Below are 27,214 nucleotides of genomic sequence, written 5' to 3' on the forward strand. Positions count from 1 at the left end.
GAATTTTGAGCACTTCCATTATTCGTATTAATTTTTTCTGGAAATATTTCGCATAAAACATGGAAATTAAAGAAAAGAAACCACGCATTCGTAATTTTTACGGCAAATATTCCGATCTATATTCATTCAATTCAATGGAGCGCATTTTATTCTCTACTTAAAAAATACAGACTATGTGGTAACAATGTATTATACTAAATATGTTTCATAATAATTTTTATCCTGGGTGGTATTTAAAGAAATATGGGAAATTGGTATGCATTCATTCATGTATATATTTCTGAATAATTGCGTTTTACTGCTACTTCATTAAATATTGGTGTTTATAATTGTATATACCGACATCAAGCAACTCAGTTGTCTTATATAAAATTGAATGTTGTATCTAATGTTTTTAAGTTCTACCATTTTATTTATTCCAACTACTCTAAGTGTTGGAGGATTCACCCAATTTGAAGTAGCAATGATGCTGTACTCATATAACATATCAGTCCCTCCAAAACTTGTGCTGAATCGATTTTGTTTAAATACGCAATGAGATGTTGGTGTTTTAACCTAATTTGAATAGTTCTACATAGCCCGGAAGATGGAATTTATTTAACTCTGAAACGTTGACAAAGAATGAATTTTTATGACCTGCAATGACCATTACACCACGCTAATTCATTAACGGTTCCATCATACATAGACACAAGAACTAAAATGTTGACCGTAAAAAGCTAGAATTCGTCCCATAATAAAGTTTTATTTGCTAGTTGCTATGCTACGATATTCATATTTTTATATTTACATCAATTTTGATTTAAAAAACTAATCAGTTACAAAAAACGTATGCCGCATCGATTTTATGTATTTGTTTAAAATTTTTTAAATGTATTCGTTGAAATGTTATACTGAATATTTTTTGCACTGCAAAATTATTTTTCAATATTTTGTGTATCTCATGTGCCACTTAAGTATTAACTTATTTATTAATATTTCCATGTAGAAAGCCCAGAAAAATTGATAAATAAAATAAATTTCCGTGCGTCGTTATATAAGTTTTTTAATGAACCACAGTTCTCCATAGCTTACATAAAATATGTACAAGACATCTTGAATAAAAGAAATACATTAACCCACTTTTGGCAAAAAGCATGGAACCCATTTTGACTGATGCAATGCGGAATAATGGACTGGATGCAATGAATGGTGGTTGAAAGTATATTCTCAAGACACTTGAACTATAATTTAGGGCGTAGAAATCTAGCATCTGTCCCACCATAATTACTAACCCAGTTTTGGCAAAATGCATGGAATCATCTGCACCGCTGCAGTGGAATGCAGAGAATTAATACAAAGAAACCACTGATCGAACACGTTCCTCTGATCTCTTCCCAATAAAGCATTTGGGATTCCACCCTTTTTCCTTTCCAAAAAGGAGAAAAAAAAATAAGAAAAAGGGAATGTTACGCCCTCATACCTTATCGGGGCGAGACGAACTCAATTGTCCCGCAAATCTTCGTGATCGGCATTTGTTTTTTTTTTGGCTTGGTCGTCCGCCACCGCCTTATATAGCCACACCTCTAATGCGCCCTTTAATTTCGCTCTCATTGCATGCGGGCGAGGGGATGATTATTTCGGGATACAATGGATAATTGCATCCGTCGCAGCCACCGAAAACACGTGAAAGACGCGAGTTAAGTTTTAAAGACCTCGAAAGCGGCGGGGTAGGGTCCTAGACCGGCCAAAATCGAAATATCGCTGGTTCGAGTCCTGCCTGGGTTGGTCTCCCCTACTCAGATCGTTGGAGAATGCATATTCAATAGCAATTCCATAGTGACGTATTTCTAATCTTTCCAGCTGGAGATACAGGGGACCGATCGAAAACAAAAAAAATTCCGAATGAGTACAACCGATTCAGGCGTGATAAAATGGAAGTTCAGCACATTGAAATAAAAGATAGTTGCACTTTTCCAGAATTATTCAACGCGCTGGACGCATTGCGGCTCACAAAGATTCGTCAGATGTAAAGGCCTTTAATGTTTTGTAGTCGAGTTGGTGGAGATCAATAAAAAATAAATACATAAAATCCGAAATTTCAAACAAGATGGATTGGATTTTGTCCATGTTGGAATGACAAGTCGCAATTCTCCACAGCACAACACTTAACTATTCTTTTCACGATATTTTTCCTCGTCTCGTCTTTCATTTCATCAGTCTAGCACCTGGTGATGGCTCTGTAAGCCGAAACGCGTAATAACCATCAAATAATTGTGCGAAAAAACAACTACTTTTTATGTTAACAGAAAAACTCCGGTATTTTTTTATTTTCAAGCAATATTCCAATCGGCATTGAAATATTTGTCCCTGAGACCATGTCTTACTCTCTAAGCACGTTATATTTCGATGAATTGCCTTGCAAATATTCGTCACACCAGCTTGATCTGTGGTTTACAACTTACATAGTAGCCTATAGTACATCATAAGTTAACAATCCTTAGGTTGGTTTGACGCAGCTCTCAATTCCTCTCTCATATCCGCTAGCCTTTCCTTAGCGACGTATTTCTTCTCTTTCACATCCTTTATAACCCTTTGTCCTATGCAACTCATTCGGGGCCGTCCCTTGCCCTTCTTCCCTTCCACCTGTCCTTCTACGGTTGTTTTCATCAGGCCATCATGTGCCATAGTTGTTAGAATCAACACATGTCAAGGCCTTAAATGCTGTTTCCGGCGAGGTGAAGATTAATAAAAGAATAAAAACATAAAATCCGAAAATTCTAGCAAGATAGATAGGAATGTGTCCATTTCAGCACAAAAAGTTGCAGTTTTCCACACTGCAATACTTAACTGGTCTTTTAACAAAATTTTCCTGTATCTCTGCTATACGAATCATGCCCGGTGAATGGTTAATTTTCAGTGACTTGTAACTCCATTAAAAACTAATGCTACAATTTTGGAAATTTCAGCGAATGCAAATTAGAACTTTACCAGCATTTGATCATATATTTAAAGATTTAAATTCATTACTCAGAATTTTCTTAAGATTTAAAATTATACCTTTCGAGATTGCGGTAAATATTAACAACTATTCCATATATTCTCAAATTTTCAAGGCGAGTTTAAACCTCAGAGCAAGGATAAAAGCAGAGGGAGGATTTGCTGGCGACCTCTTGAGGACACACCATTTAAAATAATTCGATAAATAGAATTACAGAATAGCTTCGAACTACGACGAACGCACCAAATCTCATCCCCGTAGCACTCGATACGACTGACAATGAGATAGACCCTAAAGTGCGACTGCGCAAAATCCAGACTGACAGGGAACAAACTCATTATGTATAGATAGGACGGGAGAATGATTGCATCATACTATTAAATTATATTGAGGATAAATGAAGCATTTCCATTGCACATACGCGTGTGTTGTTTTGCCAACAATTACGACGCATCGGTCATGCGGGAGAGAGATAGAGGGCGTTACCACGGCGACTGCGCTGCGTGCATCATTCCTCAAGCGGAGATGGATGGGGTTCAAAACTGCCCCCGAGGACAAAGTGATGACGTGGAGGACGGACCGGACGCTTGGAGAGAGAACAAAAAAGAAATATGCGAAAAGAGAACTGAGACAGAAATGAATAGATAGAGGGACGGCATTCCATCATTCTCCGAAGACCGCATTTCGCTCCGACTGCAAGCGGCGACGACTGCCTCGCAAGTAATTGCCATTAAGTGCACACGCGAAAGACATGGAATGCATTTTTCGGGTCCATCAACCCCTTCGCATCAGTCATAACCTCCTTGCCAATTTTTCTCCTCTTCTCTCAGAATTTATTTTTCTTCTCGGAACTCTCTCGCGCAAGGTGGACCTGCGATAGGGTAGTTTCCTTCATCAAAGAAAACGAAATGCATTGATTGAGATTCCTTACCCACCATTAGTGCATTCAAAATATACAAATTATTTGGTTGTAGAAATACCGCTTTAGACGAATGGCAATGGTCAATTTTTAACCGCATTTGAAAAAGGCCAGATTGGCGCCCAGGCGATGCCACTCAACGTGACGTCACAGGGACCTAGTTTCTATACGAGTAGATAGGAGTTTTACATCGCCTGAGATTACCAATGCATGCATGAGGCACAGAGCTCAGGGAAACATCACTTAATGATCACCTTTTAAAACTGCATGTGGTAGGAAAGTTTCCTTCGTTTGATAAGGTATTAATAATCCTTATTTAAGCCAAGCGGTACCTGCTAGCGAGGGTACTCTGCTACCTGCTAGCAGCCTGCATCGCAGCGGCGCACATGTCCTCGTCCCAAGGTCACCTCACACGGCGACAGCGGGAACCAGAATGACGTCACACGGAGTTTTCCTGGCATTCATACTAAGCCGTCGTGTTTTCGCGCGCTTGAAATTTTTCACTTTTCATTTAATCGCGAAAAATAGATATTGTCATTTACAAAATCTAAAAGTGTGAAATGCGTACTCCAGGAGTAATAATCTTTCGATTTATGCAATAAAAAAATAAAAGGAAACCACCCTATTTCGTGAGTCGCTGCGTGCACTCACCCCTTCCAAGGATGCATGCCCTTTCATTTATTTTTAGTTTATTTATTTATTTCGGTGTTTACCAAGTGAGGGTTTACTATTAATGCAAGGAAGGCGAGTTTATCTCCACAAACAGTTGATTTATTTATTGCAATAGTCCGACACCGTGTTCCTCACCTCCGTAATGCTTCTCGCTCTGAAGTAATGCTCGACTCTAGACTACTCACCCTTCCCTGGATCTTTCAATGCCTATCAGACCATTCAAGAAGCAGCTTTGAAAAGCCATCTTCTGATTTTTTTAAATTTCCTTTTTCTAGTTTATATTTGTTAAATCTGTAGATTTTAAGTAGTCTATTCAATGAAAAGGCCGTTTTGGCTGTTTTTGACTGATTCAATATATTTATTAAATTAAATTAAATTAAAATAAATAAATTAACCAAAAGTTAATGAAAGCGCATGGAGCCTTGGAATGGGTGAGTGCACACTTTTCATGAGTTAGTGACGTCATTAGAGTTACAGTTCATTAACTCCTGAAGGCAGAACCGGGCACTGAAGGAAAGAATAGCTCACAAGATCAATTACAACGATTCACACGAGGCCACAGAGTAGCAGATAATCGGCGACCTTATCGGCAGGAGCGCGTGACGTCATACACTTATCGTCGAAAGAGTGGAGGGTAGTTAAGATTTTTTCGCCGCGAACAGCTCGAGAAGATCAAAAAAAGAAAAACACGCGTATATCAATTTCTAAAACTCAATCGCAATGGGCAATGAAACAAATGAACAGCCACTGCATACCTTGCCGTTCTATTGATTGCTAGTGGCTGTGAATTCATCGCTTGTATTGGTGGACCCTTAGGCCGTCTATCCCTCCACACTTCCTGGACTACTTCCTAGTCTTAATAGCACATTTTATTGCATCCCCTGGGGGTAAAAGAAGATAACAGCTGTCGCGAAGCTCTACTTAAATCTATTTTAACGCCGCAGGACATGTGGGCACTTTAATTGCCCCGTGTAACTAGACAGACAGGCTTATGGTGCTACCGGAAAAAAAAAATTACAGCGCGCAATTTCACAGTTTCCCGACGAGAAAGTCCAGAACACTTCTTCGAGGCTTGAAGTGAGTCATACTCGAGTCAAATGCGACCAGAGAAAAGTCGAATGCCTCCAGGGTAGATGGATAGCTTCCCTCACGCGTGGGTTTTGATTGGGAAGACATCGCGGGGTTAGGGGAACTGCAATAAACAAATTTATACCCATGGAATGAAGGGGATGCATCAATCCTACTCACTGGTCTCCTTTCGTCACTGGTTACTTGTTTAAAGCATTATAGGTCTATATCTACATAACACCTAGCGAGCTACCTCTAGGGTGTTTGGCAGGGGGTTATCAATCACCAGCATGCAGCATGCAATAGGATTCCCACATGCACACTACACGGTCCAAAAAACGTTACGCATATTAACAAATGATACTATCACATTAATGCAAAGGCAAACCTGCCAACTACTCATTAATACAATCTGCCAATAAACCTTCATGTCAAACAAGAAATCATGACGAAATACTGTAAAACTCGCTTATAACAAATTTCAAGGAGCCATCGTTCTATTTTGTTATAAATAGGATTTCTTTGTACGCATAATAAAGAATTTTGCCCTATACATCACAGAATTGGCGGATAATATTCCGTAAATCGTTTTTAATTTAATCAAGAAATCCGTGATATTTAACCATGGTTCCACCCTTTCCATCAAACGGCTGTAAAGGGAAGGATTTTAAGATCAACAGTAGAACTATGTGGTAATGGCCACGCGTAAGATTAACGGATGATAAGTTAAGGAAGGATTAAGTAGGCAAGATGACCGTAATTGCTTTATAAAAGAGGTAATAATTCCCCAAGGATCCAAAGAACAGTTCGTGCTAGCGGGGATTTCGTATCATCTGAAATCGTTACATTCGGGAAAATTAACATTGGCGATCATAGGGTAGACAAAGGGTCTGGGAACTAACCTCGCTATAGGCGGGATCTCGTTACATGCGTGTTCGTTATATGCGAGTTTTACTTTAGGATATAAGGGACGTTTCAGAGGGGTTTCATCAGCAATATTTCAGGAGGTGGTTGGAGAGACAATTTTAAACATATTATCGCCTATGAACGTGGGGTCGTAACTCCTTAGTTACTGAGAAAATTTTTTGTATGCATTTTGCAGTCACTAAGAAAAATGCTTTTTCTTACATATCCGGCCTTTTAGACATTTTATTTGATACTCTGGATTTTTGAGGACATTGCATAATTTAGGTTGGATGAAAATGTATGATTAGAACTATCTGAAAAATTAATATTGCGCAATATTATCGTTGATTCTCGATCAAAAATATCTTGTAATTAAGCTCAAAGATGACTTGTTTCAGACAATTTTAAACTTAATCCGACCATAAAGGCGGGAAAATGCACCAACAATACGAACCAATCAGGGACCACCTAGGCAAAGGAGGAGGGTATAATATATACCGGAAAACTATTCAACAACACCAATATTACACGGCGGTCTACGTGGGGTTTTGCCTGTTTCCCTCGCGTCTCGAACGAATGCCGGACCAATAGCCATCCCCGAGGAAAAGAGTTCCAGATTTTTGATTTTTGCCATATATGCTACATGCTCACAAACAATGTATAAATAATAACAAATTATGACAAGCCCTGAAGAGGAAATATTCCTACAACGGGGACCTTACTGCATATATGTATTATAATACTCTACCTCACTATGTAAATATTCATGTAAAACTTGCAGTATGGAAATAAACCTTTTTGAATTGAATTGAATTATTGATATCGGAAAAAAATTAACCCGTGGAATTAACCATAAAAATAATCATCTATTGATATCGGCATTATCAGCTCTGAAGATGTTGGGAAAGTCACCCAACGAATAATCGGCCCACAACATGCAGACTCTGACCCAGTGGAAACCCGAAAAGAATTCGCTCAAGTCATTCATTGGGAAAAACTCAGATTATTCATCAAACTTGTCAAGGTTAGTAATTCCTATGATAAATCCATCCAACGTTAGACCAATGGAAAAATATAAACACGCGTTGAGTCTTCCTAGAGAGTGACGTAATTGATTTTATTCATGGAGACCCCGTTGCTATCATTTACAGCACGAGGAAAGAATGGCGATATAAATATCTCTGTTTTGCCGTATATTTCCTGTATTTTCTTCTTTTGATCACGTCCACCGTTTTTTTTAGGAGTAGTTCTCGTATACTCTAGAACTCGTCGCGTAGTTACAGTTGTAGCGTGGTTAGCAACGGTATTTGGCCGAAACGGCGCGTCAGATTAGCAAGAAAGTTGCTGGATAGCTATTCGTAAAATTTTATGGCACTGCGTGTTAGCCACGACTTCCGACGAGGCTCTTCTTAATGGTCCCTCGCCGCTGAGCTCACAAAAATGCTAATGACGATAGTTCCGTGGTCGCGTCATTAAGGTCGTTCTTCTGGGCGGAGGGAGGGGAAGTTGGGGGTGGGGTAGGAAGGGAGGAGGGGGGGGGGGCGGTTGGGATTAGGGTTGAGTGGCCTGAGGTGGAGAGGAGGTCCAGACTGTCCCGTGAAATCACCAGGCAACACAACAATCCTACACTCTCACGTAGTCAAAGTTACATCAGACGTCCCACAAAGAAAGAGTTATATTAGGCAAGATTCTCGAACATACCGTTGATAGCAATACGATAACCTTTTTGGTTTATTTGCTGATTTATTGTCTCCTTCAAAAAAAGGTTACCTCTAGAACTCTGATGACGTCACCAACTCTTGAAAGATTGGGCGGTAACTTTCGCCTTTTCTCATTTTACACTTGATCCTGAATATCAAATTGTTTTTTTTTCGCTTCTTCTCGAACGATACCTTCTACATCTGCGTCTACATACTACTCCGCAAGCCGCCTAAAAGGAGTGTGGTAGGGGGTGTTAGGACACCAGCCATTTGCACGTAAAAAGGAGATGCTACAACGAAATTACGACAGGAATTTATTAAAGTCATTTATGGTTCGGCGGAAAAAAGAATTCGCGAATCTATCCGTTCGGCAAAACATCTCTCTTGATTTACAATAATCTTCTGCGAACGCAGCAATGAAGGCAGGAAAAATAAACGTTTCACTCGATAACTTTTCACGATAATTCCTTTTTCATGAATAGACACGCCCCTTTTTCAGTCGCTAAAACCGTCGCCGGCAATGTCTTCCAACCGCGTGGCCGCTAATAGCGACGCAACGCCATATTTGGCTTTTAAAGGAATGACAGTTTTGTACTCGAAAAGCTACCGAAGGATCGATGGAAAAAGGGACATTAGGGTGGTTTCCTTGTATTTATTTATTGCCTAAATCGAAAGATTATTACTCCTGGAGTACGCATTTCACGCTTTTATATTTTTAAATGACGATATCTATTTTTCGCGATTAAATGGAAAGTGAAAATTTTCAAGCGCGCGAAAACGCGACGACTAAGTATGAATGCTGGGAAAAGCCCATGTGACGTAATTCTGGTTCCCGATACCGCCGTCTGAGGTGTCCTTGGGGCGAGGATGTGTGCGCCGCTGCGATGTTGGCTGCTAGCAGGTAGCAGAGTATCCTACTAGCAGGTAGGGTTTTTTTGTTGACTTAAATAACGATTATTAATACCTTATCAAACGAAAGAAAATTTTCCGACCTTAGGCATTATTAACAGGTGATTATTAAGAGATGTTTCCCTGAGCTCTGTGCCTCATGCATGCATTGGCAGTCTCAGACGATGTAAAACTCCTATCAACTCGTATTGAATCTAGGCCCCTGTGATGTCACGTGGAGTGGCATCGCATGGGCGCCAATGTGGCCTTTTTCAAATGAGGTTAAAATTGACCATTGTCATTCGTCTGAACAGGGATTTATAAAGCCAAATAATTTGTAAATTATGAATACACTAATGGTGGGTAACGAATCGCAAACAATGCCTTTCGTTTTCTTTGGCGAAGGAAACTACCTTATTGGAATTAGCATGTGATTTAGAGAATGATAATGGACATTGATAAATGCTGTGCGGAACTTCCTTTGAACATTTTCTTTTTATTTATTGACGGATGGTGTCCTAACATCCCCTGCCACACGCCCATTGAGTCGACTTGCGAGTTAGTGTTGTAGATGTAGATTTAGGTCCGATTTAAGACTCTTCTGCCGGTGAAATTCCCAGCCGATGGGGTCAAAGATCTCGTGAGAATTTATACCGAAGGTTGGGAACTGGAATTTTTATTATTATTGTTATTATTGTATCTATGACAACAAAAAAACGAAAGATAGAAAATTGGCGAATTTTAAGACCGCGCCCTAATCCTTTCCGACCCCCTCCTCCCCTCAGAGCCGTCAATCACCCCACTCCCAACTTGCAGACAACAAACACGCGCTGGTTCCCCCGGTTGCCCGGGGCAGCGGGAGGAGGAGGAGGGGGGTGAGGGGAGAGGCTGGGATTGCGAGGGGCAACGGTCAGTCAGTCAAACTATCGAAGGGAAACCAGGGACCGTAAAACGTTCTGTCGATCAGTGGCCAATGCCCACAAGCTTCTGACATCAATCAGCCCATTTCGCTGTCAGATACAATATCACAGGTGACAATTCTAAAATGAGAAAAAAATATCCCAAGGAAAGGGTAAAAATGGCAGTAGGTTTGTTTGTATTATAATTATTAACTACTGTCTGTAAAAAAAGAAAGACACCCGAGTTTGAGGAGCTCCATTGTCTAAACGAGGCATTCAATTTCAATGCGACAAAAAGCATTCGAAAGAGAGTTTACCTCTGCGTAGCATTTTTTACTTTAAAAAATCTTCGCCTTCAAAGTAGATCATGTATTTAATTTTTTCTCAAAGAAGATCCCGTTTTTTGCGCGTAAAATCCACTTGCCCAACTTGGGGGCTCGGTATTCCCGTAGTTTTCGTTCCAGTAAATTGCGATTTTGATATAAGAGAGCCAGATATTATCGGTTAACAGTTTCCCGAAAACAAATTGTTGATACTACTAAAATTGACGGATTTGTCGTAAAAAGTGCAAATCTCTGCTAACTTCGAAACCAAGTTGAAACCTGAAAACCAAATTGAAAATTGATTGGTACTGTCGTGTGCCGTAGGGTGTAGTATAATGCAGGTACGTAGATCATACACGTTAAATGTCAGAAGCATATTCAATATCGTTTGATGGATGTTTATTTTTGTATTTAGCTCTGGTTGTGGCTTCTCGTCTGTCTGACGTAGTTTTTTTAGTAATGGTTTTAATAGCATGGTAGCATGTTCGTGTCCTTGCCTGGTGTGGAATCACCCCGTGCTAAACACCCCGATGGCGGCTGGCACGGTACCGGGTAGATGAAGATGATATATATTTATGAATAATGGATACAATTGAATAAAGAAATGAAGGCATGAACTATTTTTATAACGATATCTTTGAGAATAAAAAAATAAAAATTTAAAAAAGAAAAATCTAATGTACACAAATGAAAAAGAAAGGAAAAGAATTTTGGCATACCATATTTGTTCTTTGTTTACGATTGTAACTAGGCTGATAATGTATGACGGTTACCATCAATTTGGATTTATTAAATAAAAATAAATTTCACTGAGATTGCTAACGCCTAATGATTTATTGCAATTATTTTCAATGGAGAAAGATCTGACGTTTTCCCGGCGCATGATGATGTTGAAGTTGTTTCGGGTCTCCCACCGGGTGAGGTTCTTCATCTCTGCCGACGTTTCAATGGACGACACGGCCATCGAAACGCCAGCAGAGATGGGGAACCTCACCTGGTGGGAAAACCGAAACAACTTCAACAGTTAATTTCATTTTTAGAGAAATTAATCATTTCTTTAATTAATCTTATTTTTTAATTATTTTCATAATCTAAAAAATCTGCATTATCAAAATCAAGGGTATGGGTATTGTCTACACTATACTTTGCAAGGGCACATAGCGTTATTCAATTGTTTGTTGATTATTTATGCTGAGAAATCCTGTTCTTTACATACATGCTATAATAGTAAATAACGTTATTAAATATGTACTATAGAAACTGCTTTTAGAATATGCTTTGGGGGGGATAAGGGGGCTTTGGGAGGGTATGAGGGGGGGGGATTAGTTGGTGCTACCCCCTTTGGAAACGGGGAGGGATACGAATGATTTTGAAAAATAGCATGCCTGAAAATACAATTTACATCATAGTGGCACTTAAATCCAGACAAGATTTTTGAATATTTTTTTATTATTTCTCTGACGTTTTGGGGGTGATACATCCCCTTTTATCCCCCCCCCCCGTAGTTACGACAGTGCTACTACTCATTTTAGAGAGTAACCCTATTTTACAAAAGGGAATTATGGAGGATATTTTTGTATGAAATTTATCCTAGTTTCACGGGGAAATGAATTGTTATTATTACTATTATTTTTACAGTATTCTACCGATTAAAGTAGGTTTCCAAGGAATTATAAAGATGGATTCTGGGAGCCTCCCTTTCGTTCAAAAACTTCCCTCTTCAATTCACTATAAGGCTTACTCCCTTTCATTCTATCTTAAATTCTTATTCTATTCCCTCGTTTACCCAACATTCTACCCTATTAAGCTGTTTCCAACTTGATGATGGAGATGCAATAAATACAGTAAGTGCAAGTGGAAAAGGGTTTAAAGGATTCGTAGGGGCACGCTTTATCGATCCGACTGGAAATAACTCTCCCCTTTGTCTCTCCAGTGACCTTTGATCCAACGCCGGCCACCAAGGCACACAGAAACACGCCCACCCAAATTAAGAGGAAGCTACATGACGCCAGATCCAAGCACGATACGCTAAGCTACCTTTAACAACTCCACACCACCCCTGTTCACACACTTTACAAATTTAGGAACATGCTCGAAGTCGGTTGATTCAACACGTCTATGTCCCATGAATTGGAATATAAGGCAGTGCAAAGCGAAAAATAATCATTCACCCTTAATAGAATAATATGGATAGGTAAAAAGGAAAAATACGAAGAACTACCCGGAATGTGTTACATAGGACAGGACATCAAGGATATTAAATTGAGATTTTTTCTTTCCCTTGACCTCAATGTTTAACGTTGATAAATGTCGTGGAGTGTAGGCCTTGAATTGAGTGTATTTTTTTTACACCTTCATCAGGGCTTTTCGTAATGAATATTAATTTATTTATATAATAATATTTATTTTTGGACAAATTATTAATAATTATTTTATACCTTCGTAGGCCTTTTTGTTGGGGAAATGATTTGTAAGAACAAATCATAATTATTGCAAAAATAACCCTGATGAAGGTATAAAAATATACCTTCACGTTGGCCAAAAAGTTTGCATATGATCCTTCAAGACTTACACTCCAAGACGTCATAGACGATAAACGTTATAAAGGAAGTAAAAAAGAAAAATACGTCTCTATATAAAGACTAGCGGAAAGGAGAGCTGCTTCAAACCAATCTTAGGATGATGTTACTATCACCTTTAATTTATACATCACAGGGAGCAGAGAATTTAAGAAAGGGATTAAACAGATATTAAACCTAAAAAAGAAACTCTTGCGTGCGAAAAACTTCGTAATATCATCGTGTGTGCAGACAAGAGAATATCAGGTACCAGAGGAGGAAAAAGTTACAAAAATAGCGTGAGAAAAAATTGAACACCTTCCGAGTCCAAGAATAGAGACCCTTATCCAAAAAAATCTCTTAGTTGATACTGGCGAGCAATACGTAAAAAAAACCTCTATTTCATGCTCAAAGCATTTTGAGGTTCATTACATCCAACACCTAATATCCTTTACCCTTTCATCATTCGCAAGAAAACCAAATTCTTATAAAGATACCACAGGATTGAGACAGGATCCATAAAAATCGCGCTATTTTGAGCAGGATTCACAATTTTATCAGCATCTACGGGGAATTAAAATGGAAACTTCTGAGGAATAGTGATGATACAACACTTACACCTAGCAGTAAACTAAAAACTCGTGAAACTTTCCACAAATTAAGTTAAACTTCACCACTGATTTCAATAATTTTTTATTTTCTTCTCTTGAAGGTGAATTTTGTGAAGGTTTTTGTGGAATTTGTGCGTGGTATTCTTCTCTGGTGGTAGTTAATAACTTGCTGGACTATGTCGAAAATTGACGCGGCGACATAGCACTGAAAGTTCTTAAATGCCATGACGAGAAACCGCGAAAGTTTTAACGGAGAATTAAGATTTTTTACGACTTAAGTTCTTAATTATGTAATATAATATGAAGCTTAATATATTACGCTTATTTTAAGATCAGTTCATTTGATACGAAATTAATTATCCTAACAATCACGGTGTAAAACTCTATCGCCAACTCTTCATCTCATTACGTATTTTTTCGGACTTTATTCTTTGCTAAGTCCGACGGGACAAGTTTATGAGTCAGTAAATCAAAATTTATATAAAAATAAAAATATTGTAAAAAAGTAACTAATGAGCAAACTAAACAATTACATAAGAGGTACGTCACATCAATTTTCTCAATTTGTATTTTTAAATGAAAAATCTATTTTTTAAATGTTATATTGGATATTTTTTACACTGTAAAATTTATTTTCAATACTTGACCGCATTTATATTTAGGTATAGTAATTCCCATCTATTTATATGATAAGCCTTGAATATGAAAAGTAAATATGATAAACGTCAAAAAAATATGTTTTTTTAATACCTTGAGCCTCGAAGTTTGACGTAGAGTATTAGGAATACTAAGCCGTAGAGGTAAAATATTCACCAAAATATAGAAATGGTTTTTTTATGGATTATATTCGTTCCTCGTCGTTTACCGTACTTCACCATTACACATCTTTGAAATAATTTCAACTCTCAAAATACACCTTTTCCTTAAAAATCCATTTATGTAAATGTTACCCATACGCTATCCCATAACTCTCCCGAAAAAGAACAATAAGCATTCATCTGGCTGAATTCATCGAAAAGGACTTCCTTATGCTAAAGTTAAAGAAAAATCATTCAAACGAAACAGACAAGAAATTTCTTTATCAACGATTATTCAGAGATTATGCTTTTTTCAGAAAAAATTTAGTACCGTAACAGTTTTGCAAGAATTTTCTCTGCCCGAATATTTCCCTTGGAGAATATCATTTGACTCCCAGCATGAAATTTGGTGATGAATGCTTCAAGACATGTGCCATGGAAGTAAAAGATGAATTATTCAGTGAAGTGCCTTTTATTACGTTCCTGATTAAGTCTCTCAAACTAAGCTAAAAGTAACTTATATTCATCTACTTTTAAATTTTATTTCCGAACTACACTTCACCTTAGAAGTTAAATACGTTTATAGCAACATTGTATAAACATTTCCACAACGTAATTATTTTTTCTCTCCCGAGGGCTTATTTTAATTTTGCTTCTCCAGAGAGCTTATTTTAATTACCCATTTTTCTATAGGATATATAATTTATTCTGTTCATGCCACGAACTTTGTTAGCTCTAGTTAAAGTTTATCTTGAGGTACTTTGTTTTTCTAACAATGCTTCCACAGCATTATATTTTTAAATTTTTCCTGAAAGTTTAATTTAATTTCCTCTTCTTCTATGGGATATTCAGATTTTCTTGTTCAAGCCACGAACTTTGTAGGCTCGAATTTAAGTTTAGTTTGAGTAAGTTGCCTACTTACGTTTCTCAAACTTAACATACTAAACCAACTCAGTTACTTTTAAATTCTATTTCCCACGACGCTTCTCTTACAATATTAATTTGCGGGAATAGTAACAGTATAGCAACGTTTTCACAACATTATACTGTGATTTTTTTCTCCTGAAATCTTGTTTTGATTTTGTTTCTTCTGAGAGCTTATTTTACCTTCCTATGGGATATTTAACTTTTTTTGTTCAAGTTTTTTGGCTCGCGTTTAAGTTTAGTCTGAGAAATTTACCTGCTTACGTTTCTAAAACGAAACCTAAGAAACCATCTCAGTTACTTTTAGAAGCTATTTTCCAACGCTTCTCTTGCAATGTTGAGTCACGTAAGCTGCATCATCCTAGAAACATTTTCACAGCATTACTTCTTTTTTTCTCCTGAAAGCTTAACTTAAATTCCTATTCTTCTGTGGGACATTCACCTTTTTTTGTTCAAGCCACGAAATTTATTGACTCGAGTTCAAGTATAGTTTGAGACACTTGCCTACTTAACGCTTTTCAAAATAAACAAACTCAGTCACTTTTAAATTTTATTTCCGGCTACGCTCTTCTTACATTGCTAGGTTACGTGAACTGCGACATTCTAGACACGCTTTCACGACATTATATATCATTTTTTCTCCTAGTAGCTTATTTTAATGTCCCCTTCTTGTATGGGATATTCACTTTTTTTTGTTCAAGCCACGAACTTCGTTGACTCTAGTTTAAGTTTAATTTGAGAAACTTATCTACTCAAATTTCTAAACTAGACTTACGCGAAGTTTCTCAAACTAAACTCACAAAACCAAGCCATTGTCAGTTAGTTTTAAATTCTATTTTCCTTCCATGCATCCCTTAAAAGTTATGTTATACAGCAAAATTCTAGAAAATTTAACACAAAATTATTTAATTTTTTTTCTCCTGGAAGCCTATTTTAATTTTCTCTCTTCCATGGGATACTCACATTTTTTTGTTCGAGCCACGAACTTTGTTGGCTCGGATTTTCCTGCCGGATTAATACGTATTTTTTGTCTCCTATCCTCTCGTGCCGGGGTCTCCGCTGAAAGAGTTGGGTCGACACCCTCGCTTCTTTTGAACAGCGAAAGGAAGAAAGAGAAAAAAAGGGGGTGGCGCTCTGCTATTATTATAAACTACCCCCTCCCTTCCTCCCCTCTCCCTCTGCGCCACAGTTTCGGAAATGCCTTTCCCATCCCCTTACCTTATTCCCGACTCCACCCCTATCCTTCCAAAGAAGATGATGAAGGCGAAACTATGAAATGCGAGACACGATGGCCAAACTTTGGGTTCTTTCGTGAACGCTAGAAAGACCGGGGTTGCTTAGCTACCTACTATCGCCGCAAAAAAAGGCAGAACGCTGGAATTCAAGCATTTGTATAAAATTCTGTCGAAGGTCCATTGGGTGGTGTAAATATATCGCTGCACTAATTTTTATTCGACTGCAACATTAATGAATCATAAAACATTGCTTTAACGTAAAGGTTTAACTTCTAATGTCGAAAGTGTGAAGAAGAACACGCGACAAACTATGAAAACGGCGAAACGCCTTCTTCACCTCGCCACGAGCGAAATATTTATTTGGTGCATTTTATTGTATTTTTTATCAAGAAAACGACCTCTTTGCATTACAAAGAGCTATTTAAAAAAATACTTTTTACCCATTCTTTCATTTTTTTAAACAGCCGAAAGGTAGATTTCTATTTTCGAGGCGTAGAAAAGTACATGAATATCGAAGTTACGGATGCTATGTGGAAAAAATATTTCCAAATTTCTCATGATAGGAATTGTGCCTCTTACCAAACAAAAAAACAAACCACAAATACAAAAATCGCCGTAATAAAATCTGCCTACAGGAAGAAATTAGAAGGATCATTAACCGTTATTTTGATGAGCAGGTACCGATTATTTCAATATATCATTGCTCATGTTTGAATTGATCGATAAATGCATTAATATATCCTTATCAATACAACTCATTAATTTTTTACAAATCATTTTGTAATTTAAAATTTAATCACGGTCATGCCGCACCTTCTTCCACTGCCCTGGGCTATCACACGCCACTCTGTAAGGAAGATATGACGCCTATCTCCATTCAAAATGTAATAAAGATGGTTAAATGCATAAATGTGCTAACTTAAACATCAAAATGGCCAGACGTAACATAGTGTGGTGATTTCCTCAATAAAACACACAAATAAAATGGAAACGCTTAATCAGTCGTATTTACGGGTGTTTTACGAGTTAAATTGGTCTTTTAAGGTAGACAGGTGTTATATCTCCATTTCTACGCGAAAAAATTAAATTACATTTTAACAGAATGAGCACGTTAAAAAATAAATGAAAGTCAGGAAAATGCATAAGGCGACAGAAAAAATTCTAGTCAATATGATTGAGTAAGTAGAGGTTAGCCGTCAAAATGAAGGGTCTGGTGTTGACGCCTGAATCACACGAACACGGGGGGGTTCCGGTTTGGTTAAGAGTGTTGGCTTCCCATCCGTAGTCGATTGCAGCGGAATCTTTAAATTAAATTTTGAAAATATTATTTGAACATATTTTAAAACAAATTCGAACACTACCATTTTTAAAAGTTTTAATTAATATTTTCATTAATTTTGTTTCAATTTCGCTGTTATTTCTACCTTTTATTAACGCTACAAGTAGCAAATTTACCCGTTTCTTCCTTTTTTATTTCAAATGCGACGTATTTGACACATTGAAAAAATGAAATTAAAACAAGAGGAAGTAGAAAGACATAGAAAAGACTCTTAGAAGAGTAGCTTGTTGAGGCAGTATGTGTTTCGTTCGAACTGTAGGATCATAGTTGCAAATGCCTGTAAGCAATGTGTAACTATTTTATACGATCCTGGACACAAAATTATTGACTATGTAGTCATGAATTGGTTTATTGGGATCGGGCTGGTCGGTGGATAGAGTGTTGGTTTCCCACCCTGTGGGCTTGGGTTCAAATCCCGACGGTGGCAGAAAATTTTCAGAGATTGCCCGATCCCAGCTTGAATGCTATGTGGAGGACATTTAAAGCGCAACACTCCGTCCGTCAGATGGGACGTTAAGGCGTGGTCCCCTTGGTGTCTTTCGTTAAAAGCAGGCTAAAGCCGGGTTTCTCTCCGCCGGCGCCGGATTTCTCTCCACCCTTCCTTCCATACCCTTCCCTCATGGCGAGAATGACCTGAGCTGTCTGTCGTCTACTCCATGATGCCTCCTTAAATATCTTGAGCTCTCGCAAAAACACAAAATGACAACTTTCAATGATCTAAACTATACATTAGAAAAACTTATAACAAAACCATAGCCTTTAATTTGTTTTTTGTAGGAAAAACGAACTTGAAATGTAAAAAAGACAAAATTTTCAAATTCCATTAGGTAAGAAAGTTCATTGCGATCCTGATGCTAAAACAACATGTTGAAACTCGGGAAGCAATACATTCCCATGTGATAGTATATTAGTTTCCCTCTTATTTCCATCTTGGAGAAATTTCACAAAATAAACCGCACGACCGTTCGATTTGTAAAAATCTTAAACTACCGATTCTCAGGCAATCATAATTGAAACCTTTACGGCTGATCTGGATATTTTCTTCAATTAAATTAATTTGAAATGCAAGTTAGATCAGCAATAACTAGTTTAACCACTTCTACGGGTCCAAAAAGGGCCCGATTCAAAATGGTAGATATTTGAAAAATAAAATGCTAACGGAGTGTTACTATGGAGTGTTCTCATCGCAACATGGATCACTTTCATCTAGCGGGTGATCGTGACTGCATGTCAAAACTTCCAAAGGGGAAATTGAAATATTGAGCGCAAGTTCTCCCAGACTGAGAAGAATTTTCAATCTCGTCTTACGACGCGTTTTCTTCACTCTGCAGGTAAAACATTCCAGAGACGTTTCTACGTCATCCTCCGTCATCAATTTTGGGGGAAAAACCGTCTTTCCTCAATCACCACTGGACCAAGCCATAAATAAAAATCGTTTCCCTCAAATTACCGAAAGAATGCCCATGCTTTCGTCCAGACCATTTTCGCTCCAGGGGTGCCAACCTCTCTGGCATTCGATTTATAAAAAAAAGTAAAAATAAAATAATGCAGGGAGTTTTTTTAATTAAAAAAAAACAAAAAAATGAAGAGAAGGAAGGCAAACGGAAGAATTCGCCCTCGTCGCCTGTGTATTCGTTCGGATTCGCATAATAATTTCAAATTCCGAAACAGGTCGATTTTTCGCCACGCCTCGATATTCTTCCCACAATCCATCTCAACCCCCCACCCCACAGTCCAGATTCCCCATGCCTCCGCTCGGCGCTGAGCCGTTCACGAGAGAAGTGATCTTTTCAAACGAGTCATTGGCATGAAAAGATAGGTATACCTGTAGAGTAAAATAAAATAACTTAGTTTTATTCCACACTTTATTTTAAATAGTACGACCCGGGTTTCAGCATCTAATGCTATCATCAGGTTAGATTCATCATTCGATGCTGAAACCCAGGTCGTGCTATTTATTATAAAGTGTGGAATAAAACAAAGTTATTTTATTCTATAATGAATCAATTCCACAAAATAACGCCTGAGACCGTGTCTTATATAGGTATACGTGTTTCTATATTATTGACTCATGAGTGCGGATGTAAGACAGATTTGTAGAGCAAAATCAATGGACTACAGAAATCATCTATCGCTTTGAAGAAAGGTAAAATAAAATCCTGCTGAAGAAGTCAATGAGCTTGAGCTAAGACAAAAATCAAATAAATGTGTCAAAGTATGTTTTATCCGTTGTTGGAAGTGGAATTATAGAGGGATAATTCCTGCTATTATTCTCACAGAATCCGTCGCCAAAATTTCGAGCAATCGCGGCGGTAAATTGACGTCTATGGAAGTTGCAGTGCCTCTGAGCCCTCTTTGAGTACAAGCTTTACGACGTTCTCTGTTCGCTTTGTGAGGTCTTTGACGAATACAACACGAATCGCATGCTGTGTCTGTCATTTAGCTCACTTACTGAATCTCTCTGCTCCGGATCCAAGTGTGGCCTTGCGAGTGCGAAATAGCACGAATCATCGATATGAATCGTATCGCCGAAAGGAATCGATAATTCGAGATGAATTGAATCAGCGAAAGGAATCGGACTATCGACATGAATCGAATCATGTGATGTGAATCGTATCATCAACATGAAAGGTATCATCGGCATGAATCCTATCATCGACGTGATCCGAATAATCGACATGAATCGAATCAACGAGATAACAATCGACATCAATTGAGTGGATTGGAAGCCAATGGGTACAAGTAATTTCTCTTTTCTATACAGAGTTAGGTACAGAAATTAGGTATAGAAAACAAACAAGATCAATTAGATTTTTGGTAGTGCATTTGATTTTCCACTGGATGTCAGTGCAGAACAGAGACTCACTCGTTTCCCATGACAACCAATTTTTGTGCATTTTTTCTAACAATTAACTTCAGCTAACTCTGTTGAGAAAAAAATAACTTGTACCCCCTGACTTCTCACCCCCTCAATTGTTATCGAGCTCGAGTTGATCTAAACTCCACTGGAACCGGATCTTTACGTTCGAACGCTAAGTTACACAATCGGCCCCATGAATCGAAACTTCCAAATGAATCGAATCTTTGACACGATTCAAAAGTCGAAATGAATCGAATCATCGAAATGAAGCTATTCATCGAAATGCATCGAATAATCGAAATGAATCGATTCATGGAAATGAGTCGAATCATCGAAATGAGTCGAATCATCGGCATGAATCGAAACTTAAAAATGAATCCGTCATCCACAGTATCCCCAACCCCTTCCCCTCTCTCCTCGCCCTTCCAAAACTCCACCCTTCCCTTTAAGTGGTTGGATTGGGAAGAGGAGGGGCTAATTTCGCCACCCCATTCCTCCTCCTCCTAGCAGCGAGACGAGAGAGGATTATCATTATGATACCCGGCAGCGACTCTTCTCTCCGGATCCTTTCCATAAGTGGGCCCTCCGTTTCCCCGGGCTACGCGAATATACTCCCCACCCCTACTTTATATAACCTTTCATTTAGTACCCCATCCCCTGGGGCGGATTGAGAATAATAAAATAAAATTAAAGAGTTTTGCGGAATATCCACGGAGCGACACGGAGAAAATGCTGCGAGGGGGACAGGAATTTAAATCTTTAGACTGTCAGAAATTTTAAATAAAATGAGGATAGATATACCTATGGATTTCATCCACTTATGCGCCATATAATTGAGAGTAAAAAATTTCATTCCGAACCCTTTCATGAGATAAGGCAACAAATTAATCACAGGCAACTACTAGCCTACATCATTTCGATAAAATGCCATCCATCATTCAAATGAAAGTATGTTTCAAGCGGAGGAAACACGGATATAACTATAATGACATCCATATATTTTGCGTAATTACGAAAATTCAAGCAAAATAATACATTTTAATGCCTTGATTCAATTAGATTTCCCGAAAAAAATAAGGTACGAGAGGAATTTACCCCATTAGTTCGCCGGGAAAGAACTAAATCAATTATACATGTAGTATTTCTTCATTTAATAAAATTGTTTTCAGTTCCATTGAGTAACATGATAAACTTTGATTTACTCCACCCTGTTCGATCGGGAAGACGAACGAATATTAATAAAATAAAATTGATATAGTTTTACAAATTTCCCTGCGTGACAGATAGTAAATTTCTAAAAGAAGAGAGCAACTTAAACGCATCTTCCTGGAGATGTAGAATATATTATATGCAGAGGCTAAATGTACTGTGTAAGTGCTTCAGAAATAAGTACATAAACACAGCACATCTGTTGACGTTGATTCCTAAGAGGCCTATTACACAGTGACTTTGACTTGACGAAATACGCTAGGCAATTTCAATGCAATAAGTGATTGAAGATTGAAGTACCGTCCTCACTCCATAAATCCTTTATTTAATACCCAATCCCCCTATAGTCGGGTTATGAGTGATAAAATAAAATCACAGAGTTTTTCAAAATATCCTTAGAAACACGGAGAAGGTTTTATTCGGGAGACAGAAATTTTAATTTAAGATTGTCAGAAACATTAAGAAAATTTTTAATGCAACTTAAACTTTAGGAATTTATCATTATTGCGCCTTATAAAAAAAGAGCGTAATTTTTTTGTTTTAAAAATGTTTTGAAAACAATGGTATCAAGTTGTTAACCAACCAAAGGGAACATTAAGCGAGGTATTTCGTCCCTGTTTCCACGAAAAGGAATTATGGTCATGAAATTTTATATTTAAGCAAAAAGTTCGTTCCTTGATAAGACGCTTCAGCCACTTCACGTGGAAATAAATAGTGAAATTGAGAAGCATAACCTTTGAATTAATTGTGCAAACTTTGTTCCAATAACTTAGTTTTAAATATGGATGGCATTTAGTTGATCAAGACATTGCAATATTTCTATTAACTCTCCCAAACTATAGAAGAACTATCAAAGACAAGAAAGGGTCGGAAAGAATCATGAAATCAGAAATAGGAAAGAAAGATCAAGAAAGGGTCGGTAACCGGGTCAACAATCATGAGAAAATTATCATTCGGTAAGAGAACTGACGACCTCAATTTTCAAGACAACAGTGAAGACGCACGTGGTACCCTCACCATGAAACCTTTCTTCCTTTCTCGAAGCCCTAAAAAACGACCCTTTATCCCACCAACCCTCAATGTTCTCGACATCCAATCCCAATCTTTCCTATTACCCCCTCTCATTTAGCATTCGGACATAGTCAAGGAAGAACATGGCTGTATATGATGCACTTAGAAATGTTGTAGCAACAAAACGCGTCGTCCGAAATTAAATATAAATGCAATGTTGTCACGTAGTCTTCCGTGCAGTTCTTGACTCGTGGATCTCTCAAACTTCCGGGTTTTCGCCGCGTTGTTTTTCAAAGATTGACGACAGTTTCGCCGGGATTCCAGCAGGCTTCTTTCGGTCGAAGTGCCTCTGTCGGCACTTGCACCGCGTTAATATATCCCTCTTTCCTCGCTGCTACTCTGTGATTGACCGGTTTGTGGAACACTCTTTTCAAAGCGTTAGTTACAAAGTAGCAGTCTTCTCAGTAAAACTTCCTCGTTGTCAACCTCTGACAAACCACGTGGCGAAGACGCTGTAGATGAAAATAAATATAGCTATATCTTTTTTGACTAATATTAATAACTTCCAACACACCGTGCCACATATCACACAATATCATAGGAGGAGTCAGGGAACGCATTAATTTTAATAATTACGCACAAAATGTCGGCGCATTATATATTTAAACTTAATCGCCACGGTGGGACTTCCTTATAGGCTATCTATAGGTCTAAAATTTTAAGTCACGTCGCGACGCTGGGAGAAAATCGTTGTTGGGAATTAATCACAAAAGAAGAAGTATGCGGACCTCAAAAGGGTTCTTGGCGGCAGTGGGATATGTGGGTGCGAGACTGTCCCTTCCCACAATGCACCCGGCGCGTCGGGCGACCGTCTGATGCGCCAAATGAGGAAAAAATAAAGATCATAGCGGAGAGCTATTTGGGTGACGGTGTCTGAGGAGGACACACTCAGCTTGGAAAAGGATACAGTATGGAGGCGGAGCAGGAGATAAATAGAGACACAAAACGAAAAATTGGCGGAAAAATCATTCCACAGGCATACATAAATGAACGTTGTACGGTCGTTTAATAGTTGAAAGAAATCAATTCCGCAAGGCTCTTTGTTGAATAACTGTTCGATACGTTAATATGTTTGACGGATTCGAGTTCTTTTTGAAAGTTTTTTCCACTCATCGCACAAAAACGATTTTTTTTGAGCTAGGAAGTTGAAACTTCGCATACATATTCTTAAATAAATTGTGCATAACATTCCAGATTATTTCTTTCGGCGCATCGGTACATTGAGTAAGTGGGTGAATAAGGGAATGGAAGGCTTCATGTTTGTGTCAGCTGCGGTTGAAGAAGGTATTGTGGATATATTAACTGGCGTGAGTGATTTTACGGTGTAAACTGAACGAGTGCGGTTGTCTTTGTTCCGGAAGATTTAAATGCCAAAGGAGAGAAGAGAACGTTCCTTTTTAACCTCACTGCAGTGACGTAACGCACTTTCCTTAACTTTTTTTTAGAAGTAAAATACGTGTTTTTATTACAAATTATTATTTACACTTAATTACCAAATTTTCTGACTAGGTTACGAACGTATGTATTTTATAAATTTTGAGGCAAAAAAATTGATAACCTGTCATTTGACTATTATTTATTTTGTTAACCAGTGCCGGAACGGCGTTCCGGCCCGTTCAGGCATCATGACACCCCTTCCTCACACGTGAAGTTTATGGAAGGGTACCTACTCATCGTTAAGCTGAGCAAGAAGATTGCCGGATTGTCCTGTAGTCAGATGCTCTGGCCAATTCATGACTTAGTATGCTTTCTTTGCCTGCATATGCCTTTGTCTTTGACCATAGCATCAGGCAGCAGGACAAACTTCCAATCAAAGCGCTTGGCGCAAAGTTTCTGTAATTTAAAAATCGTTCGTTTTCGCCGTAAGCATCATTTGTGATTTTGGCACCTACTGGCATCAGCTATCCAGGGTTAAAATGTAAAAAAAACTTATCTCCACCCCGCAATGTCAAGCGTGTACCCTTTTCAATTTTTCCAAGTAGGTACGTACTCACCTTTCCTATTCTCTTTCGGGGACTCAGGTTCCGGCAGCACGAGGGCCGGCATGGCCGTCACCATCTGGTACTCCCCGTCGCTTTCGTCTCCACCTCGCGACGGCGGGCCGCCCGCGGACCTTTCCGCGGGCGGGCCGCACTCTTGAGGGGCCGCATGGGGGCCGGTGGCGCCGGTCGGCGTCTGAGGCTCCGAACACCTCCTCCGGAAGAGGCGCATGACTCAAGAGGGCGGGTGGCCGGTAGGTGGCAGCAGGGTGAAGGGAGGAGGAAGATGGCGTCGGGGCGCAACCCCCAACTGCCTCCCTTCCCCCGCCTCGCCGGATATGCCGAAAGGGAACTAATTATCTCGCAGATCACTGCCTTCACGAGATTGTCGCCAAGTCTGTTTGGAAGAGAAAAATGGAAACATTTGCGTAAGCTCTAGTAGGTACATATATAAAAAGGCACAAGATGTACAGTAATTATGTGAAAAAGAGACAAAAGTGTCTAACGAAGATAGCACATCGATGGCTAAGTTAAACGTGTTTTTTAATTGTATATAATTGTAATTGAAATTAAAAAAACAAAAATGCATAAAACTGAAAAAGAAGCATACATTTGCAAACAAAGAGTTGTTTTTTTGCTCAATTTTTATTTTTTATTAGCAGTATTACCAGGATTAACTGAAAAAAGCCAAATTTTGAGATACGTGTTGTTAGAACTTAGCCATCGATATTCCTAGCGATAACGAAATGAAAAAAATTATGTACACCACCAATTCATTTTAAAATTTCCATTTCAATAACGTTAAAATGAGCTTCCACAAAATTGACCCTGAGACGATATAAACAGCGTATACCCTATCTGCGCCTTGGAAACATTTCCCAAACACAAATTTATTAATTAAAAAGGTATTAATACAATCCATGAATTTGATTCCAAGTTCGCTGAAAAAACTGAAAGAGATCAACTCTCTCTTGTGATGCTACCAATTCAACCTTGGCTGTTACCAATTCCATCGTGTAGCATTTATTTCACCAGCCAATTCTACATCTACATAATACCCCGCAAGCCGCCTAAAAGGTGTGTGGCAGGGGGTGTTAGGACACCAGCCATATACACATAAAAAATGAAGTTCTCTAACGAAGTTGGGACTAGCGTTTATTAAAGTCCTTTATGGTTCCGGGAATAAACGAGTTCATATACCTATCCGTTCGGCAAAACATCTCTCTTAATTTATCGCTTCTATCGGACCTGGAAATATAGTGTGGCTCTAAGATTATGTTCTCTGTGTCGCTCTTTCGCTCAATTTGCGACAGTTAAAATATACTTGCACATGAAATTTTCAAAATATGTCGAAACCACGGTCCTTGGTAAGACATTTTCCATAGTTAAATTCCCATATGTTGCTTTATTTTTACTGCAATGGTATACACATTGGACATGAATGAATACCTTGTGCATCATAACCGGCTGCTTTGATAAACTGTAATTACTATTTAGGTATATATTGGAACGATTCCCTGTTGGGCTAAAATAGCAGTTTACTTCTACGGATAACAAGTGTTAGGCAAATAAATTTTGGCAAGTATTGCCAGCATATTCGCTTGATAAAATAAGCTACTTCTGAGCGGGGAGGGAAAAATAAGCAATGGGTGGAATGTTAGGTAAAAGAGGGAGAGGAAGGAAGAGAATAAGATTTATGGATAGAATGACAGGGAGTAGGCCTTACAGTGAATTGAAAAGGGAAGAGTTTGATGGGGAGGGAGGATCCCAGAATTCTTCTCCAGTACTCCACGGAAACCTATCTTAATCGGTAGAATACTTAAATAATAGTAATAGGGGGAAGTCATAAAATGATTTCCTTTTCAATTAACTTCACAAGACTTAACGCAAGAGAATGACTCTTACAATTTCCGGAGTTCAAAGCTAAAATTGCAATTCCCTTGTACTAAAACAGGAAAAAAATCTTTCATTTTTATTATGAGATGAAGCGCAATGATATAATATATTAGAATGCGGATGAAACCTAAATAAGCCATGCAAAATTTTGCATCGTAATTTTTAAGGCTAAGATTAGTTTGAAGTAGTCTTCAAGAATAAATGAAACGAGGTAATATAATGTTTTTACGAAACAAAGGATTTAGGAAACATTCATCGCGAAAATATTCCGCCGTGAACTCTGCGAGAAATAAAAGAAAAGTTGAACGGTTCCCATTTTTCCGGAACATAAAGTTTCGCAAATGAGAGGACGTTGTAAAAATGTGACTGAATGCCACAAA

General features: G+C 38.3%; 1 protein-coding gene across 1 annotated transcript in view; it reads right to left on the reverse strand.

The window, feature by feature from the left end:
• Nucleotides 1-27,214, reverse strand: part of LOC124169006 — a 263,677-nt gene that overhangs the window by 62,006 nt on the left and 174,457 nt on the right. Inside the window, exon 2 of the mRNA XM_046547466.1 lies at nt 24,954-25,335. Within this exon, the coding sequence (XP_046403422.1) occupies nt 24,954-25,170 (217 nt within the window). The 5' untranslated portion in view covers nt 25,171-25,335. The remainder of the gene's footprint in view (nt 1-24,953; nt 25,336-27,214) is intronic.

Source organism: Ischnura elegans, chromosome 12, assembly GCF_921293095.1.
Source record: "Ischnura elegans chromosome 12, ioIscEleg1.1, whole genome shotgun sequence".
NCBI lineage: Eukaryota > Metazoa > Arthropoda > Insecta > Odonata > Coenagrionidae > Ischnura > Ischnura elegans.